The sequence below is a fragment of the Candoia aspera genome, chromosome 14 (genome assembly GCF_035149785.1).
Source record: "Candoia aspera isolate rCanAsp1 chromosome 14, rCanAsp1.hap2, whole genome shotgun sequence".
NCBI lineage: Eukaryota > Metazoa > Chordata > Lepidosauria > Squamata > Boidae > Candoia > Candoia aspera.
In genome coordinates this window covers 15877207-15898248 of record NC_086166.1, presented here as the reverse complement: position 1 = coordinate 15898248, position 21042 = coordinate 15877207, and the positions used below count along the sequence as shown (strand labels likewise).

The 21042-nt window shown below is 43.4% G+C and overlaps 1 protein-coding gene across 1 annotated transcript in view; it reads right to left on the bottom strand.

The window, feature by feature from the left end:
- Positions 1 to 205: 205 nt before the first annotated feature.
- LOC134505178 (lipase maturation factor 1-like) overlaps positions 206 to 21042 on the bottom strand; it is a 34830-nt gene continuing 13993 nt past the window's right edge. The window contains exon 3 of the mRNA XM_063314749.1: positions 206 to 288. Within this exon, the coding sequence (XP_063170819.1) occupies positions 270 to 288 (19 nt within the window). The 3' untranslated portion in view covers positions 206 to 269. The remainder of the gene's footprint in view (positions 289 to 21042) is intronic.

Genomic DNA, 21042 nt, shown 5'->3' with positions numbered 1-21042 from the left:
AAGCTCTAGTGATAGAAAATTGTCTCCATTCGAGTGAACCTTTTTTTTTTAAAAGTCTATAGTGGACTTTAAGCCCCATCTCATGGAACATGGTTTGAAAAACCCTGCTCTAGTGGTTCCTGGGTACCGCATAAGAAACCAGGGCCTTTAAGGTAAGGGGCGCACCTCTCTCTAGAAAGGAAGAAAAAAAAATATAGAGTAATTTTAAAATATTACATACCCGAAAAGTGCATGAAAAAAACAACTATTCCAGATGCTCTGAGTTATATTCACTTACCAAAGGAATACCTGCAAAATAAACAGGAGGGAAGGAAGAGTTAGAATACTTTGGAAGATCCAACATTTTCTGCATGTATTTGTACCTCAGGAAAACACCTGGCAACAATGCTACCAAAATCTGGTGGCATTATTTCCTGCCATTTTGAGGTAGCATAAGATTTAATATAGCTATTTTTTTTTAAAAGAAAAAAGAAAATTCCAATTGAATCCCCCAACCTTGGACAATACCGGCTTTACCTAGCCCCACTCATTTCCCACTGTTCCCACCCCTTACAGCTCTTACGCTGTTCCACAAAGAAGGACTTCTCTTTCTCATCCTTCTACTGAAGTTCTTTTCTGTGATAGCCAAGATGAACTTCTCAGCTGAGCTTTCAATCTTTTCGTTTTGTTCCTAAAACTTTCAAAAGACTTAAACATATGATAGTGAAAGAATTACACTGCCATCCTATGCAAGTCCATTCTCTACCACAATGTTTCTCAACCTCAGCAACTTTAAACAGTGTGGACTTCAACTCCCAGAATTCCCCAGCCAGATGTCATCCGTTGCATGGTCATTCTTGATTGGCTAGGGTCACCCAGGCCACAATTAAGAAGGAGGCAAGTCTCCAAATCCGAACAGTGCCAGAAAACATTTGCTGCCAACTGGAGAAAAGCAGTGATGGAACAAAACCATTCAGTTTGATCCCCAACAGCCTCAGGTAAGTCAAATACCTGGAAAGGTGATGCCCACCAAGGTTAGAAGGTCGAATGGCCTAATTCCATATAAGACTATTTCCTATGTTTGCAATCACTGAGGAAGGCCGCTCCTTGACTAATTAAAACACGTACATCACCTGCATGCAAACTTGCAAACACATGAATAAATGGTCTTAGGTTTGATTTTTAGCATCTTTGGAAGAATTCAAAACAAATTTTGCCTGACACTTTGCTGGAAGCCAATACAGAGAATATTAGGTTGGATGGACCCATTGTCTACCAATGGGTCTACCAACTATCTACCAAAGGAGCTGCCAACATTTTTATAACTGGTACCAAATAGGATTAGGAAAAAAAAGTTCAGCGTTCAAGCGATGCAACTATTTTTAATGGACAAAAAGTTACTCAGCTGAAAGTATTTCTTTCAATCCACCCATTAAACTTTGTAATCGGATACTATGCCTCCTTTCCCAGTTAGAAAAGGCCTTCCTTTGCTGTCCTTCCTGTGACTTCCGCAAAATGTCATGGATAGCAGTGCATAGAGCAGTGTTTCTCAACCTTGGCAACTTTAAGGTGTGTGGACTTCAACTCCCAGAACCCCACAGCCAGCAAAGCTGGCTAGGGAGTTCTGGGAGTTGAAGTCCACACACCTTAAAGCTGCCAAGGTTGAGAAACGCTGGCGTACAGGGCAGACCATCAAATCCCATCTAATGCTGTATGGACGCTAAAGTAGTATTTGTTGTGACACCATCTGAGGCAGCCTGCAAGGGTTTAAAATGGGATAGGCTTTGCACCCAGTTTCTTGGAAGGAAGCAGAGGATGGGCAGTGACTGGCAGGAGAGGGACTGGCCATGGGGATACAAATTTCATGGTGGTTCCAGGAGGAGCAGGAGGTGCTTCAGCTTGGTGAAGAGAAGAGGCCCCGATGTGCTCATCAGGCGCATTCCCTTTCGTGGTAAGCAACAATATGCAAAGGGCAAAGGGAGATCAGAAACAGTAAGCTAAAGAAATGAAGAGAAAAAGGAAACACAGCTAAAATTAATTTCCACTGCGTCATTCACTCTACAGGACCTCTCCATCCCTTTCTGTCCTGGCTTCCACCACATCCATTCATTGCTTCATAGGTTGCCTTTTGCTCTTTAAACTTCTGAACTCTTTCACTCTTATCTGCTCCATCCAACCACAACTTTCTCCATCTTCACTCTCCTCTTGACTCATTCACTTCTTCATCTATTTGTCCAGGGACTCTTTTTTATCCTCTGTATATGATCAGGGCATCTCAACATAGTTCCTTTGGACACATACTTTTCTTTCAATCCTTGTTCATTCAGCACCCTTCATTCTTGACTGCTTCTCTTCTGGTTCTTCCACACATCCCACAACAGTCAACTCCCTTTTATGGAACACCTGACATACCCAATTCTCACTTCCATATAACAAAGTGGGCAAAAGTTTCATTTCTTTCCACAAATATTTATTCCTTGCAACAAACCACATACTTCCTACAACCTTTCTATCAGCATTTGCACATCTTAAAATTTCCCGTCATTAGTAAACATTCTACCAAGTCACACACATTTATCTACTTAGTCTAGTTTTTTGCCAGTTATATATAACTTACACGTTCACTCTCTTTTTCCTGTTAAATTACCATGATCTCTGACCCCCCGAATTTTCCTCCTTGCATCATTCAGTCTATCTAAAATTCATTGCCAATCATCTAGGTTCTTAGTTAACATGGCATTTACATACAATATTCATATCCCCAACCAACACAGTTCTAACATCACAAGCTTTCCGTATGCATACCATTCAATATTTTTCTCCCATCCATCCCACTGTTTGCAGCAATCCCTTCACATGCCTTTTTTCTCTTATATGCCTCTTTTGCTTCATTGTTCGCCCAGTAACTTCTTTCACCCCTCCGATTTGCGTAACTCCACAACTTCTCTGGCACTCAGTAACATAAATCTTTTCACTCTCTTCCAAACAGTTCGACACCCACTTTCTTTGCATCCACCTTCCGCTAATTCTGCTGGGAGGGAGGAATTTATTCTTCAAGACTTGTTCATTTGGGAATCATACTTTCTTCACCCTGCGGTCACTGTATTTTCACTCCAGTTTCGTTCCCATCTTCCCTTTTCTTCCATGTTCATTTTCTCCCAAGATCCACTCTTGAGGCTAGCAACAAATGGCCTGTCCTACTTCCAGATCTTCTCACTGCCCCTGTATCCTTCACCAATTCTCTCAGTCTTTCATCGGAAACAATTAAACCAGTAATGCTTTCAGGTTCATATCCATTCCTTTACCATATATGTATATGTACATACATATGTATGTGTGTATACATATACTGTATAGAGAGAGAGAGAGAGGAAGAGAGAGAGAGATGCTTGAATCTTGTAATCAAACCAAGCAGACATTTTTCTAAGCAGATGCTCACCAAACTGTCTCCTGTCTTATTCTTGGGTCTCCAATGGCCCAGATACTTTCCTGCACTCTCTCATGTTGCTCCCATCCATCTTTTTATGTCACCTAAATGAGCTTTTTTTTTCCTGTTGGTCACATTCATTCAGAAAGTTCCACAATTTTCCCAGAACTCATCCTGGTTCTTCCATTAACACCATTCATTTGGGTGTAGTGTGCAACTATCACCAACCTAGGGACTCCTACTTTGATATTCACCCACAATAATCTAGACACCAATCCATATATTTTAGCCCTTTCATTCATCATCAAGTCTCCATGTTCATTTATTCATCAACACCACACCAGAAGGTGAGGCTATCTTCAGTCAGATCTATTACTTCCTTCCCCTTTACCTTAGTTTCACAGAGACACAGCATCTCTCTTCTTTTCTCCTTTCATCCTTTAACTCACACTCTTTACCATTTACTTCTCTTGCATTGCAAGTTGTAGTCTTCCATATGCCTCAACCATCAACAGATGGTCCCATAGGTATTGACCTTTGCCACCCATCATGGCTTTCACATTTTCGTGAAAAAGAGAAGGTTTAGACTAGGTTACCAGCCACATGCAGCACTCCTTGAGGACATACATCCCCTAAGGACATACCTTAGTTGCACCCATGCCACATGCAGCTTTCCCCAAGGATGTACAACCGTACCCCTAAGGACGTTTACCCCTTTGGCACATTTTGGCCAGGGCACCACAAGCACAACCACAGCCAGTTTTACAGTAAGCATGCTTATGCTGCTCTATACAAACTAGGCTTTCAAACCTACGGACTCCTTTTTAAGCCAACCTGCTCTTGCCTGCATCGCACCAAATACGGGGTTCAAGCAACAAATTGACACATTCTTAGAACACAAATATCCTAAACTGAGCTAAAACTCCTCTTCTCTCCCCGCCCCATTAGTATGTTACAGGGAATGGCTACTGCTTAGTATCTGACCACATTCTTGGCTCCAGGTTCCACCTCTAGCATTTCCAATGAATGCTGAGAAAGGCTCATGCCTGAAACTCCCCAGACACTCTGCTATGAGGGAGCATTTTTATTTAGCGACGTTCTTCAGTTCTTGACACATTGAATTTGTAGAATGTGTTCATGGCACTCTCACAAAATGGCTGCCACCCTGTGTGTGTGTGTGTGTGTATCCATCCATCCATCCAAGGCAATGAAGAGATACAACGCAAAGACTGACAGATAGACACTTTATGCCTCAAGGTGCCACAGCTATTATTACTGCCCTTGGCAAGTTTCAATGGTGACTATAGGTGTGCGTGTCTGTGTGTCAAACAGAACAGTCTAACAAAAGCACTGCAGTGCAAGCTTGGAGTCTTTTGTACCTTTGTCATGCCACTGCACACACAAAAGGACAGATCTTGTGCTGCAATGCTGCTTTCATCATGTTGACAACCTGCCCATGGGGAAATAATCTGGATGAGGAAGGGAATCTGAGGCCTGCAGAGTGGATCAGGGAGCATCCCAAGATCAAACCACTTCCACATTGTGGCCAAGAAACTATCTGTCCATGACCATCTGATCACCAGGGTCTCTCTCCCATTGGTATTTTTTCCCTGAGATTCTCATCCATAGCTCACTATGCCTTGTTGAGGCTGAGATTTCAGTTCCACTGACCCCAGCACCATTCTCTGCCCCCAATGTCCAGTCTATCTGTCCTGCCCCAAATTAAGAATGCTTGGTGTTTACAAAGCCAAGACAGGAACCCTGGAGACATGGGACAGCTTCCTTATCTCTGTGTGGAGAAAGGCCAAAACCAAACCCCATGAGAAGCTACTTGAAGCCCTTTCGTTGAATCAAAAAGGAAGCAAAAGTTGGTATCAACCTGCTTCATTATCAAATTATGACTCCCTATTAACCTGAAAGGAGTCTGGAAGAGTAACATCTGTAACAGCTGTTTCCCATTGCTGCTAAGCAGCAGCAGTTCCAGAGAGATCATGGCGGCGGGGGGGGGGGGGGAGAGAAGAAAATACAGTTACAAGAGAAGTAAATGAAAGCACTTGGTTTCTGCATCCCCTTTATTGTGGTTCCTCATCTTTCAAGAACATAATTACAAAGATTCACATTTGAGGGCCATTTCTTAGAAGGAGAAAAGTTATCTCCTTTTCTAAAGGTTTTGTGGTGTTTGTTACATGGAAGTCACCACACTTTTTTACTCCAGGAAGCATTCAGCCAAATTCCCTTTTTGAGTTCTCTCGGATCATTTGCAGGTCACCTTCTCTAGGGAACTGGGAAGTAGAAGCCCAAGCTCTCAGTGAGGGCGCATGCAGCCTCAGAAGCCATGGGTTCACTGCCTGCAGTATGAGCGGCCCTGAAGGAATAAAGCCACATGCTTTTCAGGGTGTGGCAGTCTCCTTTATCCAGTGCTTTCCAGATATCTTGACCACCAAGTACCATCATCTCTATTGGTCATGCTGGCTGGAGATAATGGGAACCGCAAGCCAACACATTCGAAAGGGGCTGGATTGAGGAAACCCATACTGTCTGTTGTCATGGCACAAGGACAGCCCATTAACCAGAGAACCTGTCCCCTGCACCACCTGCATTCACCCACAGCTTTGGGTGATCCACTCTGGAAGTGGTGTTTTCCCTCTTATCCTGCATCCTGCTGGTGGACAACATAAGACATATTAATGCACACGGGGAAGGCAGCAGCTTGAAATGGTATGTCCCATGTCAACGAACTACTTCTATTTATTCCCTGTGGGATCAACTCCTTCCATCTAGTACTTGATCTGTTCTGTAGCCCTTCAATCCTCTCTTGACTGTGAGGAAGACTGGAGCCCCAGTCTCTGCAGCCACTTTTTTTTTAATGGGTTGGTTGAATATCAACCAGTAAACCTAGAGAATGTGAAATATACTAGCCTGTCCTTGGCTTAATGAGAGTAACTGGAAGTAAAATTGAAAGGATTGGACCTGTGTACTTCTGCCATCTGCCCAGTAGGGAGTTCCCCACTCCAGTGTCTGCAGCTCCAGGAACTGTGACTCCTTCTCCTAGCATATGTTCTTAGACTAGTTTACAGCTCCCACACTGATCCTCACAGCAAAACCTCTTTCTCAAATTCCAGCTCTTCAAGAGTATCTATCCAGCACTTGCACATATCCAAACACCATTAGATGGCAGCCATGAGATATTTAACAACTCTAACACTTTGCTACCAGCTAGTGGTTGGCAGGTTGAACGGTCAAGCAGTCAACCAAGGTTTCAAGGAATTAAAAAAAAAATCAGTGCAAGAAAGGATTTTTTTTTAAAAAAGTAAGTATGGGATAACTAGAGGACTGTGCATGCCAAGCTCTTCTCAAGGTGGATGAGTGAGAGAGGGCTGGAACTTCAGCCAAAGGAACCACCAATCATGGCCCTTGGAATAATGTACATTAAAGCCATAGGGACAGCTGCACAGGTCAGACGTTCCAGGCATGCAATAAAGGCATGCTGTGGGTGTGGGCAGCATGATTTCCTGGGGGGAAGGGGAGGATCACAAAGCAGCTATGTGGATGTGCCCTGTGTTAATTTTAATACAGCTTTCCCCCCATCCCATTTTTTAAAAAAATGCACTGTACTCAATCTAGAGAATTTCTGTTACTAGGCAGGCCAAGAGTACATTAAGTAAATAAATAAATGTGGATATCTCAACACAAGATGGAATGGGGAGAATTTCTGGCTGCCCAGATGTTGCACAGCTGCAACCCTTGGTATCATGAGCTGCCATTACTTTTCATACAGAAACACCAAATGCACCACAGGTTTCCCATTTCTAAGAGATGGAGTTGCAGAGCAGGCAATTCCAATTAGGATCAGGCAAAAAAAAAAGGCATTTTTTTTTCTACCACTGCACATTAAATATGATGAAAAACTATCTTGCTATCTGAAACTGCTTTCAGAAAAAAGAAAAAAGAAAGAGATCCCGTCAAAATTCTCCTGGTGAGAATTTTCTTCTTGCATTCACTGAGTGAAACATTTTCTAAGGAAGATGTGGATGTACCATTTTTCATCGAAAAATCCTCTCCAGCCACCTGCAGCCTACACCTAGTTTTCCTCTAAATCCCAGTGGGAGACTTCACACCAGAGGAATCTTCCCAGAGGCCTTGTTCTACCTTGAGAAACTACTGAGGAACAGATCTGCTTCCCCTGGAGAAGTTTGAAGAAATCGTTCACCCAATTTCTCTGCCCACCATTTAATGGGGAACCTTGAAAGGCCAGTGGTCAGCTCAAGATCCTCTGTTTTGAATCCCCTTGATAGTCACCTATCCTATTATCCTTATCACAGGGAACACTGTCACCAACTTCCCTTAGAGCAGCATTTCTCAGCCTTGGCAACTTTAAGATGGGTGGACTTCAACTCCCAGAATTCAGCAGCCAGCATGGAGTTGAAGTCCACCCATCTTAAAGTTGCCAAGGTTGAGAAATGCTGCCTTAGGGTTTCATCATCAGGATGACAAGCTAAAGAGCACTGAACACAAGGAACCAAACCTTAATATTTGAAGCGGGGCATTCTTCGTTCTAGCCTGGCAGTTTCTTTCCCTTCAGCATCTGATCTTTCACAAGATTAGGACCAAGGCCCAGGACTGCAAAACCACCTCAAGAAGGGGATGATAATTACTCCCTTCTGACATCAGCCATCGCTAAGATGTAATTTCGGGAACCAAAAATATGCTTCTGATTAGCCTCGTTAGCTTTGCTTGCATGGCAACACCGTGACCGTGTCACATGGCATTAATCTGTGCTTCATTAATATGTCATATCAACTGCACACAGCAGTCTTTGAAACTGATACCCCGTGCTTCTCCAGCGCCCCACCCCCCGTATCAGAAAGAGGTGCCAAAATCTGCTTCCTCTACAGGAAGGATGGACCCCCCTGAGATGCTTTCACTTTGGGTTTAAGTTTCTAGAAATCTTTTTTTTTTCCCACCAGGAGGAGGAGGACTGGAGAATGCAACTTAGCGCCTTCTGATAAACAAAGGCATTCCTGAAGTTTACTGCCAAAGAAACAAGCGAATGTAATTTTAAGAAAGACATATTATATTATTGCTTATAATGAAAGCTGCTTTTTTGAAATAGCAAGCTCAATACAAAATACCTCTAAAAGAAAAGTTAGCTAAACAAACCCCACTTCTAATACAAAGGGAAGTCAACCTTACACCTTTTTTTACCACCAAATATCCTGAACAAGGAAGAACTTTGCATTTTCACTGCCCATGGTTAAATGGGACTGGAGCCAGATTACCCAAATTTCTCCCACTAAAATCCAGGCAAGTTACAATTGTCTAAGTGTAATTCCAGTTCACTTGCAAAATAGAAACCATGATTAACAAACCAAAACTCCTGTTATGGTTAATATGAGGGACTGGTTCAGACAGCATGCAAAGGCATAGAGTGGTTTGATCGTGATTTAGCCCACAATGGTTTGTAAACCCCAGATTAAAGTATTGCACAATCACAGCCAGCAACAGGTTCACATACATTAACACTTGGCAATGGCTCTGTAAAGCTAGAGTTTATAATGTCCACGTTATAGTGAAGATGGAAAATGAGACAGGGTGAGATTTGAACTAGCGATGTCTCGAATCACAGTTCACCTTTCATTCATCAGCAACATCAGCTGCTAGGAGATGGATGCATGTATCGTACACCAGACAGAGATTTACACAATTCACACAGCCCTAATTTCAGTACAGTTAACCTCAATCCATCTTAGACACAGGGCTGATTTTGAAATACAGCTTAGTGAGCCCCATCGGATGGCTTATCATGGAGATGTTTTGCATGTGTCGGGGCTTTGGCGCTATCCGAATGGAAAGTAATTTTTTTCCCAAGCGCCAATTCACAAAGTTCTCTCTGCAAGTTTTATTAAGATGATATACCAGTACAAGAATTCCAACAAGCGTTTCCAGTCTAGAACCAAGATATCTCCGCGTACATTACGGAGGAGATTTCGGAGTCTCTCTCTCACGGCATCATAGTGCACTGGAGGGGAGACGGCTCTCTTCTGGTAACGGGGGTCTGCAGCTGGTTGTTCATGTAATGGTTACTCATTAGTCTAGAACCAACTCTTACACATGAAAAGGTGGGCAACCTGAACATTGCTAAATAGTTGCTAACGCCTATTTTTGAGTGTCTGACCTCACCCCAAAACTGCCTAAACTTTGTGGCCTGTTTCTTGTCATTTTTGACACAAGGAAACACACAAAAACGATAACGTACAATCTTGAATATGCTCTAATTGACTGATCATGTACCATCAAGTTGGTGTTGACTTTTAGCAAGCAAACAGATAGACCTTCTCCAGGATAATCTGCCCCCAACATGGCCCTTTAAGTCTTCTAATGGGGCACCCATCACCACCAATTTAATGGGTGATTGATTGAGTCCATCCATCTTGCTACTGGACATCTTCTCATTTCTTTCACGTTTCCCAGTATGCTACAGTGGGTCTTTACATAATATGTCCAAAATATGTTAATTTCAAATAATGTGATTTAAAAAAATGAAGAATTCCCCAAAATGTTGTCCGTGCCACTGCAAAACTTTCCCAAGTCCTGATACAACAGAAGCTTTCATGCATGGAAGCCCTCTTTTTTTCCCATTGACTTCCACTCTAAGATTTGGAGAGAGATTTGAGAATTCACAGAATTTAAACAAAAAATTGTCATCCAGCTTTTAAAGAATCAGAATTCACTGAAACATTTCTAGAGAGTAACCCAAAAACTTGAACCCATCTCTAGGGAATGTTTTCCTAGGAGGCGGGTGCTCTTAGCTCATGAAAAGAGAAGAAATCCAATTGTGGCAGGTCCCAATTAATACAAAAGTTGGATTTTTTATTTTCATTCATATTGCTGTTTTCTACTTGATTCAAACATCTAATGTTGTCCTAGAATCGTAAGAGAAATAAATGGCAATGTTTACAAACTCTTTCCATCTGCTATGTACTTGTTGAATGGGTCCGTTTACAAAGAAGGTCTCCTGCATTTTAGTCTACCAGTTCTAATTCAGTCTGATGAAAGAAAACTTACAACCAGGTAGACTGCAATGCTCTTGCCAAGAGATCCATGTGCAAACCAAGTTTAACCTTTCCCAGAAAATCTGCTTTGGCAGTCTGAACCTTCCTGGCTTCTCCTCTTCCACTAAATCTTAAGAGAAATTATCATGTGGATCTCCTCCCAAGGGCTTTTTTTAGCAGAAGGCATACCCTGTCCTAGAGGAATTATGGGAGGAATTCAGAAAAACCACCCACCCAATTTCTCTGCCCAAAATTCTGGTGGAGAATTCTCCAAGTTTACTTGTGCACAGATCTAGTTTCTTAATTCTCCCAAATTCCAAGGGGAAAGAATATTAATGTATGGGTCCCCTTTGTTTCCTTCCATAGGTTTGATTTCTAAATTCAAAGATGAAATATTCTCTTTGTGCCATTTAGGCAACTGACTGTGAGCACCCTTGAACAGCCACAGCAGTGGGGCAGTTTATTGTTGATGTTTTTAAAGCTTTTTCCCTCCAGAAATGTTTGTTTTTTTCAGTAACATATTTGGATAACAGGCAGCTGGAATGAAATTCCTCCCCTTAATTTCCAGATGGTCTTCAGACATGAGGGTCAAGGCATACAGCTGAGACACCATCTATCCCAGCTTCTCCATTCTGGTTCTCCAGAGATGTAGACCTCAACTTCCAGAATTCCCCAGCCAGTGTGGTCGATGGTCTACAGCGGGGCTTTCATGCTTGGTTTGAGAGACCAAGGGGGAAAAAGTTTACTTGAATGCAGGCCAGGGGTATCCATAGCAATTTTTCTAAGGTGCAGCAGAAAGGGCAGGGCTTGTCAGATGACATTCAGTGGGGTCCAGGAATTTCTTTTCTAAACTAACGGGTTCTGCTGCCTGAAAAAGTTTGAAAATTCTCGGTCTAGAGTTTTAGAGAAGGCTGGTTAACCAATTACGGGTTGTTTTGTCAGTAGTGGTGTGTGCAAAATATTTTGAATTTGAAACATTTTGTGCTCATAACACTTCCAGAATTATCCTAACAGCACTGCAACTGCTGTTTTAAACTTGGAATGGGGAGCTTTTGAATTCAAAACATTTTGCACATCTCAAATTCAGTACTGTGAACATACATAGAGTAAGAGATTAAGATGGATGCCCCAGAAAATGTGTTTCATTGATAATTTTCTTCCTATCTATCTTTCCTACCTATCTTTCCTATTTATCTGATTTATATACCGCTTTTATTTTGTACATCTCAAGATATTTAATGCACCCGGAGAGAAACTGGAAGCCATCGCAGCTCATGCAGCAGCAGCAGCAGCGATGTAATATGGGCAAACTGTGGAGTGCCGAGAACTGGATGCACCAGTGCATTTTGGACAAGTTGCGATTTCCGGGTGGTCTTCAAGGGCAGCTCCATGCAGAATGTGTTGCAGTAATCCAACCGGGAAGCAGCCATGGTGTGAGTGTCTAGGCTACTAGAGACTCTTGTATAACATCAGCCACTCCCCCATCGCTGCCCTGGAGTTGCAGATGGTGCCAGCCAAAACCCTAAATGGCACATTTCTGTCAAGGTTTAGGCGAAGAAACTACACTGAGCCAGGAGTGAAGCTCTAGTCTTTATTGTTTCTACCATACAAACAGATTCTTGCCAAACTGAGCAAAACCAGCAGGTTCTAAGGGAAAAACTCCAGAAACTCTACAGGCGGGTCCTGCCTGACCTTCTTGGCCGGGCACCCAAGGTCTTCCACACTGTGAGTGCTTTTCTCCCCCTGGGAGGCGCCCCCTCCTTCCTCGCCTGTGATCTCCAGAATGATTCCTGAGAGGGGAACCCCCACACACCCAACCAGGTTATGGTGATACAAACCATGTTGGCCATCTCATCCACAATCAAGTCACTGATGAGGGGAGCTTTATTCCAGGCCCACCTGGCATTAAGTAGGAACAGCCAGAGCCCAAAGCTACAGAAGGTCTGCAGACCAGGTCTTGGGGCTGAGCACGGTGGGTTAGAATCAAATATGGAGGCCTCTTTCCCCGAGAACAGCTGAGTCCATCTCCCGCCATACTTCTCCATGCCCATCACCACGATTTCCTCCCCTGCCCTCTTAATGGAATTTAATTAAGTCAAAAGTGGCACTTTTATACCTTTCTTAATTAAAAAGAAAACTTTTAAACCAATAATTACCATCTCAAGGCAATGGAGGGAAAAATAACTTTTTTTTTTTGGCCCAAAGATGCAAGCCAGCCCCTGGACATAATTCTTTCAACTGCCGGGAAAGGCCAACAGGACCAGTTAATTAAATCATGCCTGTGGGCGGGGGCACAAAAAAAGCCTGGGATCCCAGCAACCCTCCCCCCCTTCCTATGGAAGATTGGGGAAGCACCTACAAGCATCTGCAGAAGCTACAGTGACATCACACGTGCCATGTGTCATTTGTAAAATCATGTCATGATACGCATGACATGATCTGTCCCCTTTTCCCAGCTGTGGATGTCAATAGCTCCCATCCTAAGGAAGGCTGCTTGCCTGTGACTGCATCCAGCAGAGAGCTCCAAGCTATGAAGGAAACCTGTTCAGAATTTGGCTTAGTTCTGCTCGTTCATGGCTTTCCAAACTTAACAGCAAGAGGCTTGTCACTCAACATTTGCCTCCAGCGAGCAATTCAAGGTATCCCTCTCCTCTAAGCTCCGCCTTTACTTTGACAAGATCACAAAATGGACAATGTTTAGCAGTATAAATTTTTGCTTCCCCTCCAAAATACAAGCAGGAGGGAAAGGGTTATGCATCGTTAAGCAAAACAGCCATTCCAACCTTAAAACCCACTTGCTCCTTCCCACAAGCCCTGCAAATGGGCCTCACCCCTTGCAGCCACCAAGGCAAGAATGAACCAATAAAAAGTAGTAAGTGCAGCCCCCACAGCCACAAAAATGGCTTACCCATACCTCAGAAATAACTGGAGTACAAAGCCTATCATTGCTCATTAGTCATGCTGCCTTGAACTACCAAAGTTGAAATCCAACTTCACCTGGAAGGCCACCCATTCCCCCAGTCTGTTTGAAATGGGACACACACAAAATGTATGAGAAATAAAGCTGAAAGTCCAGATCTGGCCCCAGTTCCCAAGGGATTTTCCATGGCCCGCTTGCATCTCTCACAAGGAGACTTGTTAGAAACAACAGAACAAGTCAATATGCTATTGGGCAAGATCTTCTATCAAAGTTCATGCAAACTGACAAATTGCCTGCTGCCATCAACAGTATGGTTTCTCTCATCTGTTTGTTTTATACACCACCATAATCAACAAAGAAAAAAAAAAGAAACAACCCTACTCTATGGTCCTTGACAGGGCCAACCCATCACCCTCCAAATGTTATCTAGATGAGTTTGGTTCCACCAGCTTTCAGAAAGTCATCAGGATAGCTGCTAATCTGGCCTCAGGAAAAAGGTCATTGGATAAAGCTGGGGCCACAACCAAGAAATATTTATGGGTGCCAGGTTCCCAATGCCTCCAAATGACTTATCTTTAGACGAACACACTAGACAGGTCGATCCCATTTCAAGATGGCAGTGCTGAAGATACCTAGAAGCCAGACTTCTCTTTGGCTGGGCGGTTGTGATCTCATGTAAGGAGTCTAAGCACTGTAACACCTTAGAAACTATTTCATCCATGCAAAGGCCCTCTGACCCAAAAGAGTTCTAAGCAGCTTACATTAATAGCTTAAGAGTTAAAAACATCCTACTCCTTCAAACCACCCCATAACAAAAGAACAGCAGCATAAGACACAATGCAGCAGGAATCAAGCTATTTAAACACTGAAGGGCAGTAATAAAAACAGCAGATTTAATTGAAAATGCACTCTAAACACCTTTCTGAAAAGGAATTTATTCACCACCTCCTGGAAGTTATTAATGAGGAAGTGAGACAGATGCCTTTGGCAGGGAGTTTCTGAACTCAAATACAAAGATCAGTTTTGGAAGAAGAAAAATAGCTATAGTCCTAAGAGCCACCCTGTCAAATGGGTTAATTTGGGTGTTCTTGATTTAGAAATATTTTTAAATATATGCTATTTCCACCCTTTATCCACATATATACAGGTAGTCCTCATTTAGTGATCACAATTGGGACTGACAAAAGTGGTCGCTAAGTGAAGCCACAACTGGGCTTATGACCTGACTTCAGCTTTCCTTTGCTTTACAGACCTGTGAAGGTCATAAATGCGAGGATTGGTCGCAAAGGTACTTTTTCATCACTGTCGTCACTGTGAATGGTTGCTAACTGAGGCAGTTGCTAAACAAGGACTACCTCTATTCATTATTATCCTATAACAAATAAGGCCATGTGAGGTAATACAGACTGAGCAGCAGAAAATCATAATTCCCTCAGTGATTCAGGACTGTCGTAGAATAAGTAGAGGAATTCATACCACCCCATTTTGCTTCATTACAATTTTTCAAGCTGTGTCAGAATAGTTAGAAATTAATCATTGGTGCATGTCCAACTCATATCCTTGGGAAACCAGGTAATAAATTTTGCACTGTGCTTCTACCAGCTGACTACTGTAAGGCTAAACCTCATCACACCCTCTTTCCCATACCAAGACTTTCAAAACAAATCATTTTCTCCCTGAATGTGTCCTCTGAGACATATTCATGGCTCTCTGACTCCTTTCATGCACTAAGTGTGTTTGCTCAAGGGAGCAGCTTGAGTCCTTGTGCTCGCTAACAAAAATGTGTGGTTTGCGTAATACCAGGCAGTTGTGGTGGATGGGCTCTCAGGTTACAGGCAGAGTACCTGGGGATCCATAGCGCCTACAAGATGGACAAATGATGTAACTCTGGGGAAGGCAGTTTCTGGGAAACCTGAAGCCCCTTTGCACATCAGGAGTGTTTGCCTTCTGGGGGTCAATGCAGGAAAGGCACTGGGGAATTTTCATATGCAGCCAAGATGATGTAGAAAGAAATACAAAGAAATTTAAACAGTTGCAGGCTCTACTGGGCCTTAAAGGAAATGAATGCAACCATGCCAAGTGTCTTCCTTTGGATGAGAAAAAAGAAAGGATTAAGAAATAAAAACCGAGGCGATCCCCCAACATCCTCTAGCCAGTTGGAGGGAAGTTGAAAAGAGCTGCAGTGAAGTCAACAGCGTTTGGCGTCTGAAATCTCCTACCCCAAAACAAACAGATAGACGGTTTAAAAATTAAAATAAGGGACTTAAAAAGAATAAATTGCTCCTTGCTGGCAGAAATGAAAGGGGGAAACTCCGTTTATCTACCTTTGAACTGGCTTCCCATTACTCACTTCATACTGACCATCCAGTAACTGAAGATTTTGACTCCAACAAGAAAGACACACCACATGCTAGAAAACAAAAGACTTGAGATGTCCAGGTGCACCGATCTGGGTGCCAAGGAAAACCTCTCCAGATGTTTCTGTGCAAAAGCCCACCCCCTCTTGCTTTCCGGTCAGCACATTAGCAGCAAACCAGAATTCCTCCTCTGAAAGGGACGTGGGATAAATTCACAGGAAGAGGGTGACCCAAACTGTGTGGACAACTGCAAGATCTGGCCATTGCTCTTCTCCTGTGCAGTAGAGAAGATTCACTCCATTCCCCAACCCTTTCGGAGCCACAGAAGACCCAGATCTCCACAGGCTTGGATCTTTTTCCATGAGCAGAGTGGGTGGCAGAGTCTAGCCAAAGAGATAGGAAGTTTGGAGAAATTAATCCAGGATGAGCCCACAAAGGATTGACAAAAGGATCCTGGGAACAGGAGAGCCAGGGTAAAGAGGGAAATCAGGAACAGAAGCAGCCAGACATAGCTTTAAAAAAAAACAGCTTGTGTACCATGACAGCTGACCAGGAGAAAGACTTCTAGAATAATAGGAAGATGGAGGATGGTCATACCCTTACACAATCTGATCTCCTCTGGCAAGGAAGTGTGAGGCCCTGCACCAGTCTGGAATAGCAAGTCGTAAGCTTTCAGAAGACGCACCAAAGTTCCTCCAAAGGCCACTAACCAGTTGTGATGTTCAATGTGACAAAAGTGATAAAAAATGCAGGGAACAACCATATCAACTCATTTAATCCCCACTGAATTTAAAAGAGTCAGACATGACTGCTGTTGACTACACAGATGTATCCATTGAGCCGTCCTGGCAACATTATGGAAATAGCATGCTGTTCCTTCTTTGGATGTGATGGATCCAATGGTTGTTCTGATTGCTCACTTGGATTTCTTGCTCTAGCCAAGAGATTCCCAAACTTTCTCAGTTCACGGTGCCCCAGTAGTTCCCAAATGGTGAGCCATGCTGCCCCAACGTGCCACCGTGACCTCACAATAACAGTTCCGTTTATTAAGTAGTAAAATATCCCATGGCACCCCTCTGAGCTTGCTGGGCCCTGCGGCTCACCGTTTGGGATTTGTGGGTCTAGCCTATAACCTAGAATTCCAGGTGGTGGCCAACCAGGGAGTAACTGGGTCTAACCTCGCTTAGGTCTTCATGGTCAGCTGAGCGCTGCCACCTAGCTGGATGGGTCTTCCAAGACACATCCAGGCAATTTGGGGCTCCCTAGTCAAAACAAATCCTGAGAAATGGAAATTCCAATCCAGCTCTGCACTGCTGCAAAGAAAATGTCTTATTTTATGGGGTTAGCCAGAGTCAGGCTTCACTTCTTTACCTTCTTAAACTGCAGATTCAAGAATCAGACACCATTGGCTCAAGAGGATACTCTAGAAAGGCATTCGAAGAAAATAAGCATGGTGCGAATTTTTCGCTACTGTGGAAGATAAAGTAAAATTATTTTTCCCTAGAACTCACCCCCAGGTCCAGCTTCGATTTGAAAGGGGTTTACAATCTGTATTGGGGGGGAAGCTGTGCTACTTCTCACCCCAAACTTCCATTTGCACCATCCACAACCATCCCTCTAAGCAACTGACATTGCAGTGTAAACACAACAGTCACGACATGGTCTTGACCCCCTGCTGGAAATCTGAATGGAGAAAAAACAAAACACAACCACGACTGAATGATCTCAGGAACAGGATCCTTTCAAAACCATTCACACAGCCCTTTCACACATTGTGCCATCACCAAAATGAAGATAAATGGAGAGTGGGGTAAAACAGGTATTTCTCCTCCTTGTGTTATCGTCACCCTTGATCAAACTGCCATTAACCCTTGACTATTAACCTCCCAGTTGCCATAAATCACCTGGCAAGTGGGCTAAAACTGACTTCACCTACGTTGCACAAACAAAGTGGGGAATGGTAACCTTAGCCTAACAATCCAGTCTCAAATATCCAAAGCAATTTCTATAAAACCACAGTGCTAAAGTGAACCATGTGCATGAAAGGACCTTGTTTTCGAAAGATGCCTTGTGGGAAAGAAAGTTGCAAGCAACGGACTCAGCTTACACCTCCATTTGGGAAAGTAAGCATGCATAGCAGTCAGCAAAGTTAGCGTTAACACTGTCAGCCAAAGTTCACGAGCTGCCAGATGCCATGAACTGGGAGTTCTCCACGAAAGAGCTCTATGTTCCTACCAGTTCTATGGAAGATGTGACCCAGGGCATTTCACTTCCCTGTTGAGGAGAACAGCCGCAGCTCCCCTGGGTTCACAGTTATAACCTGATTTTTGCAGTGCAAAAGGGTGTCTCTTGATTCCCACACTACAGTGGAAATCCCCATTTTTATAGGAACCAATATCTGAGAAATGCAGGACCGTTCCAAGCTCTAACCTGAAAATCCTTAAATATTGCATCACAACCTTGAATTCTTTGGATCATAGGCAGGTTGCTAAAAGCTTTCCACTGAAAACCACCCACTGCCACCTTCTCTCAGGACAGCGACTCCTTTTCTTTTCTTTGATGTTGCTGGAAGGTTACTGAGATGCTTTGCTGTGTTTTCCTTCTAATTCTGCTGCTTGTTTCTTTTAGGACCGGATCAGACTATTGGTCCAGGCCAATAAGCAAATGGCAATTTTGGCACCACAAAATGTCCAGGCAGTGGGCTTAGTCAGTCACAAAGCGCTGGATTGCTGGAAGGCAAACTGCTCAGGATATTCATAGGATGCTCACTTGTATTGAGAATTTTGCCATAATGCAACTAGTGGAGGCACAAAAGCTCCCTTGGAAAGAAAAATATCCTAGAAAAGTTGCTAGACAAAAAGCAAATGGGGGGTAGTGGGGAAGGTGCTGGGTGACCACACTCAGCCATGGAAGCTTCCTGGGGGCTTTTGGGCCAGTCCTCCCAACTCAGCCCAAGAGCCAGAGAGGTCCTAGGAGTGAGGAGATCCAGGTTCAAGTCCCTCCTTGGCCACGGAAGCTCCTGGGATGATTTGGGGCCAACTGTTTTCTCTCACCCCGTATATATTATTTGTTGTTGATTCGTTCAGTCGCTTCCGACTCTTCGTGACTTCATGGACCAGCCCACGCCAGAGCTTCCTGTCGGTCGTCAACACCCCCAGCTCCCCCACGGACGAGTCCGTCACCTCTAGAATATCATCCATCCACCTTGCCCTTGGTCGGCCCCGCTTCCTTTTGCCTTCCACTCTCCCCAGCATCAGCATCTTCTCCAGGGTGTCCTGTCTTCTCATTATGTGGCCAAAGTATTTCAGTTTGGCCTTTAATATCATTCCCTCAAGTGAGCAGTCTGGCTTTATTTCCTGGAGGATGGACTGGTTTGATCTTCTTGCAGTCCAAGGCACTCTCAGAATTTTCCTCCAACACCACAGTTCCAAAGCATCGATCTTCCTTCGCTCAGCCTTCCTTATGGTCCAGCTCTCGCAGCCATATGTTACTACGGGGAACACCATTGCTTTAACTATGCAGACCATTGTTGTCAGTGTGATGTCTCTGCTCTTAACTATTTTATCGAGATTTGTTATTGCTCTTCTCCCAAGGATTAAGCATCTTCTGATTTCCTGACTGCAGTCAGCATCTGCAGTAATCTTCGCACCTAGAAATACAAAGTCTTTCACTGCCTCTACATTTTCTCCCTCTATTTGCCAGTTATCAATCAAGCTGGTTGCCATAATCTTGGCTTTTTTGAGGTTTAGCTGCAAGCCAGCTTTTGCACTTTCTTCTTTCACCTTCATCATAAGGCTCCTCAGTTCCTCTTCACTTTCAGCCATCAAAGTGGTATCATCTGCATATCTGAGATTGTTAATGTTTCTTCCAGAGATTTTAACTCCAGCCTTGGATTCCTCAAGGCCAGCTTGTTGCATGATGTGTTCTGCATACAAGTTGAATAGGTAGGGTGAGAGTATACAGCCCTGCCGTACTCCTTTCCCAATCTTAAACTAGTCCGTTGTTCCACGGTCTGTTCTTACTGTTGCTACTTGGTCGTTATACAGATTCTTCAGGAGGCAGACAAGATGACTTGGTATCCCCATACCACTAAGAACTTGCCACAATTTGTCATGGTCCACACAGTCAAAGGCTTTAGAATAGTCAATAAAACAGAAATAGATGTTTCTCTGAAACTCCCTGGCTTTTTCCATTATCCAGCGGATATTGGCAATTTGGTCTCTAGTTCCTCTGCCTTTTCTAAACCCAGCTTGTACATCCGGCAATTCTCACTCCATGAATTGCTGAAGTCTACCTTGCAGGACCTTGAGCATTACCTTACTGGCATGTGAAATGAGTGCCACTGTTCGATAGTTTGAACATTCTTTAGTGTTTCCCTTTTTTGGTATGAGGATATAAGTTGATTTTTTCCAATCTGATGGACATTCTTGTGTTTTCCAAATATCCTGGCATATGGCATGCATCATCTTGCAAGATTTTGAACAGTTCAGCTGGGATGCCGTCGTCTCCTACTGCCTTGTTATTAGCAATGCTTCTTAAGGCCCATTCAACCTCACTCTTCAGGATGTCTGGCTCTAGCTCACTGACCACACCATCAAAGCTATCCCCGATATTGTTATCCTTCCTATACAGGTCTTCTGTATATTCTTGCCACCTTTTCTTGATCTCTTCTTCTTCTGTTAGGCCCTTCCCATCTTTGTTTTTGATCATACCCATTTTTGCCTGGAATTTACCTCCGATGTTTCTAATTTTCTGGAAGAGGTCTCTTGTCCTTCCTATTCTATTGTCTTCTTCCACTTCCGCTCGTTGCTTGTTTAAAAATAATTCCTTATCTCTTCTGGCTAACCTCTGGAATTTTGCATTTAATTGGGCATATCTCCCCCTATCACTGTTGCCTTTTGCTTTCCTTCTTTCTTGGGCTAGTTTTAGTGTCTCAGCAGAAAGCCATTTTGCCTTCTTGGTTTTCTCTTTCTTTGGGATGTATTTTGTTGCCGCCTCCTGAACAATGTTGCGGACTTCTGTCCATAGTTCTTCCGGGACCCTATCTACTAAGTCCAGTCCCTTAAATCTATTCTTCACCTCCACTGCATATTCCTTAGGAATATTAGTGAGCTCATATCTAGCTGATCTGTGGGTCTTCCCTAATCTCTTTAGTCTGATCCTAAATTGTGCAAGAAGAAGTTCATGATATGAACTACAGTCAGCTCCAGGCCTTGTTTTTACCGACTGTACAGATGTCCGCCACCTTTGGCTGCAAAGGATGTAGTCAGTCAGATTTCGGTGTTGTCCATCTGGTGAAGTCCATGT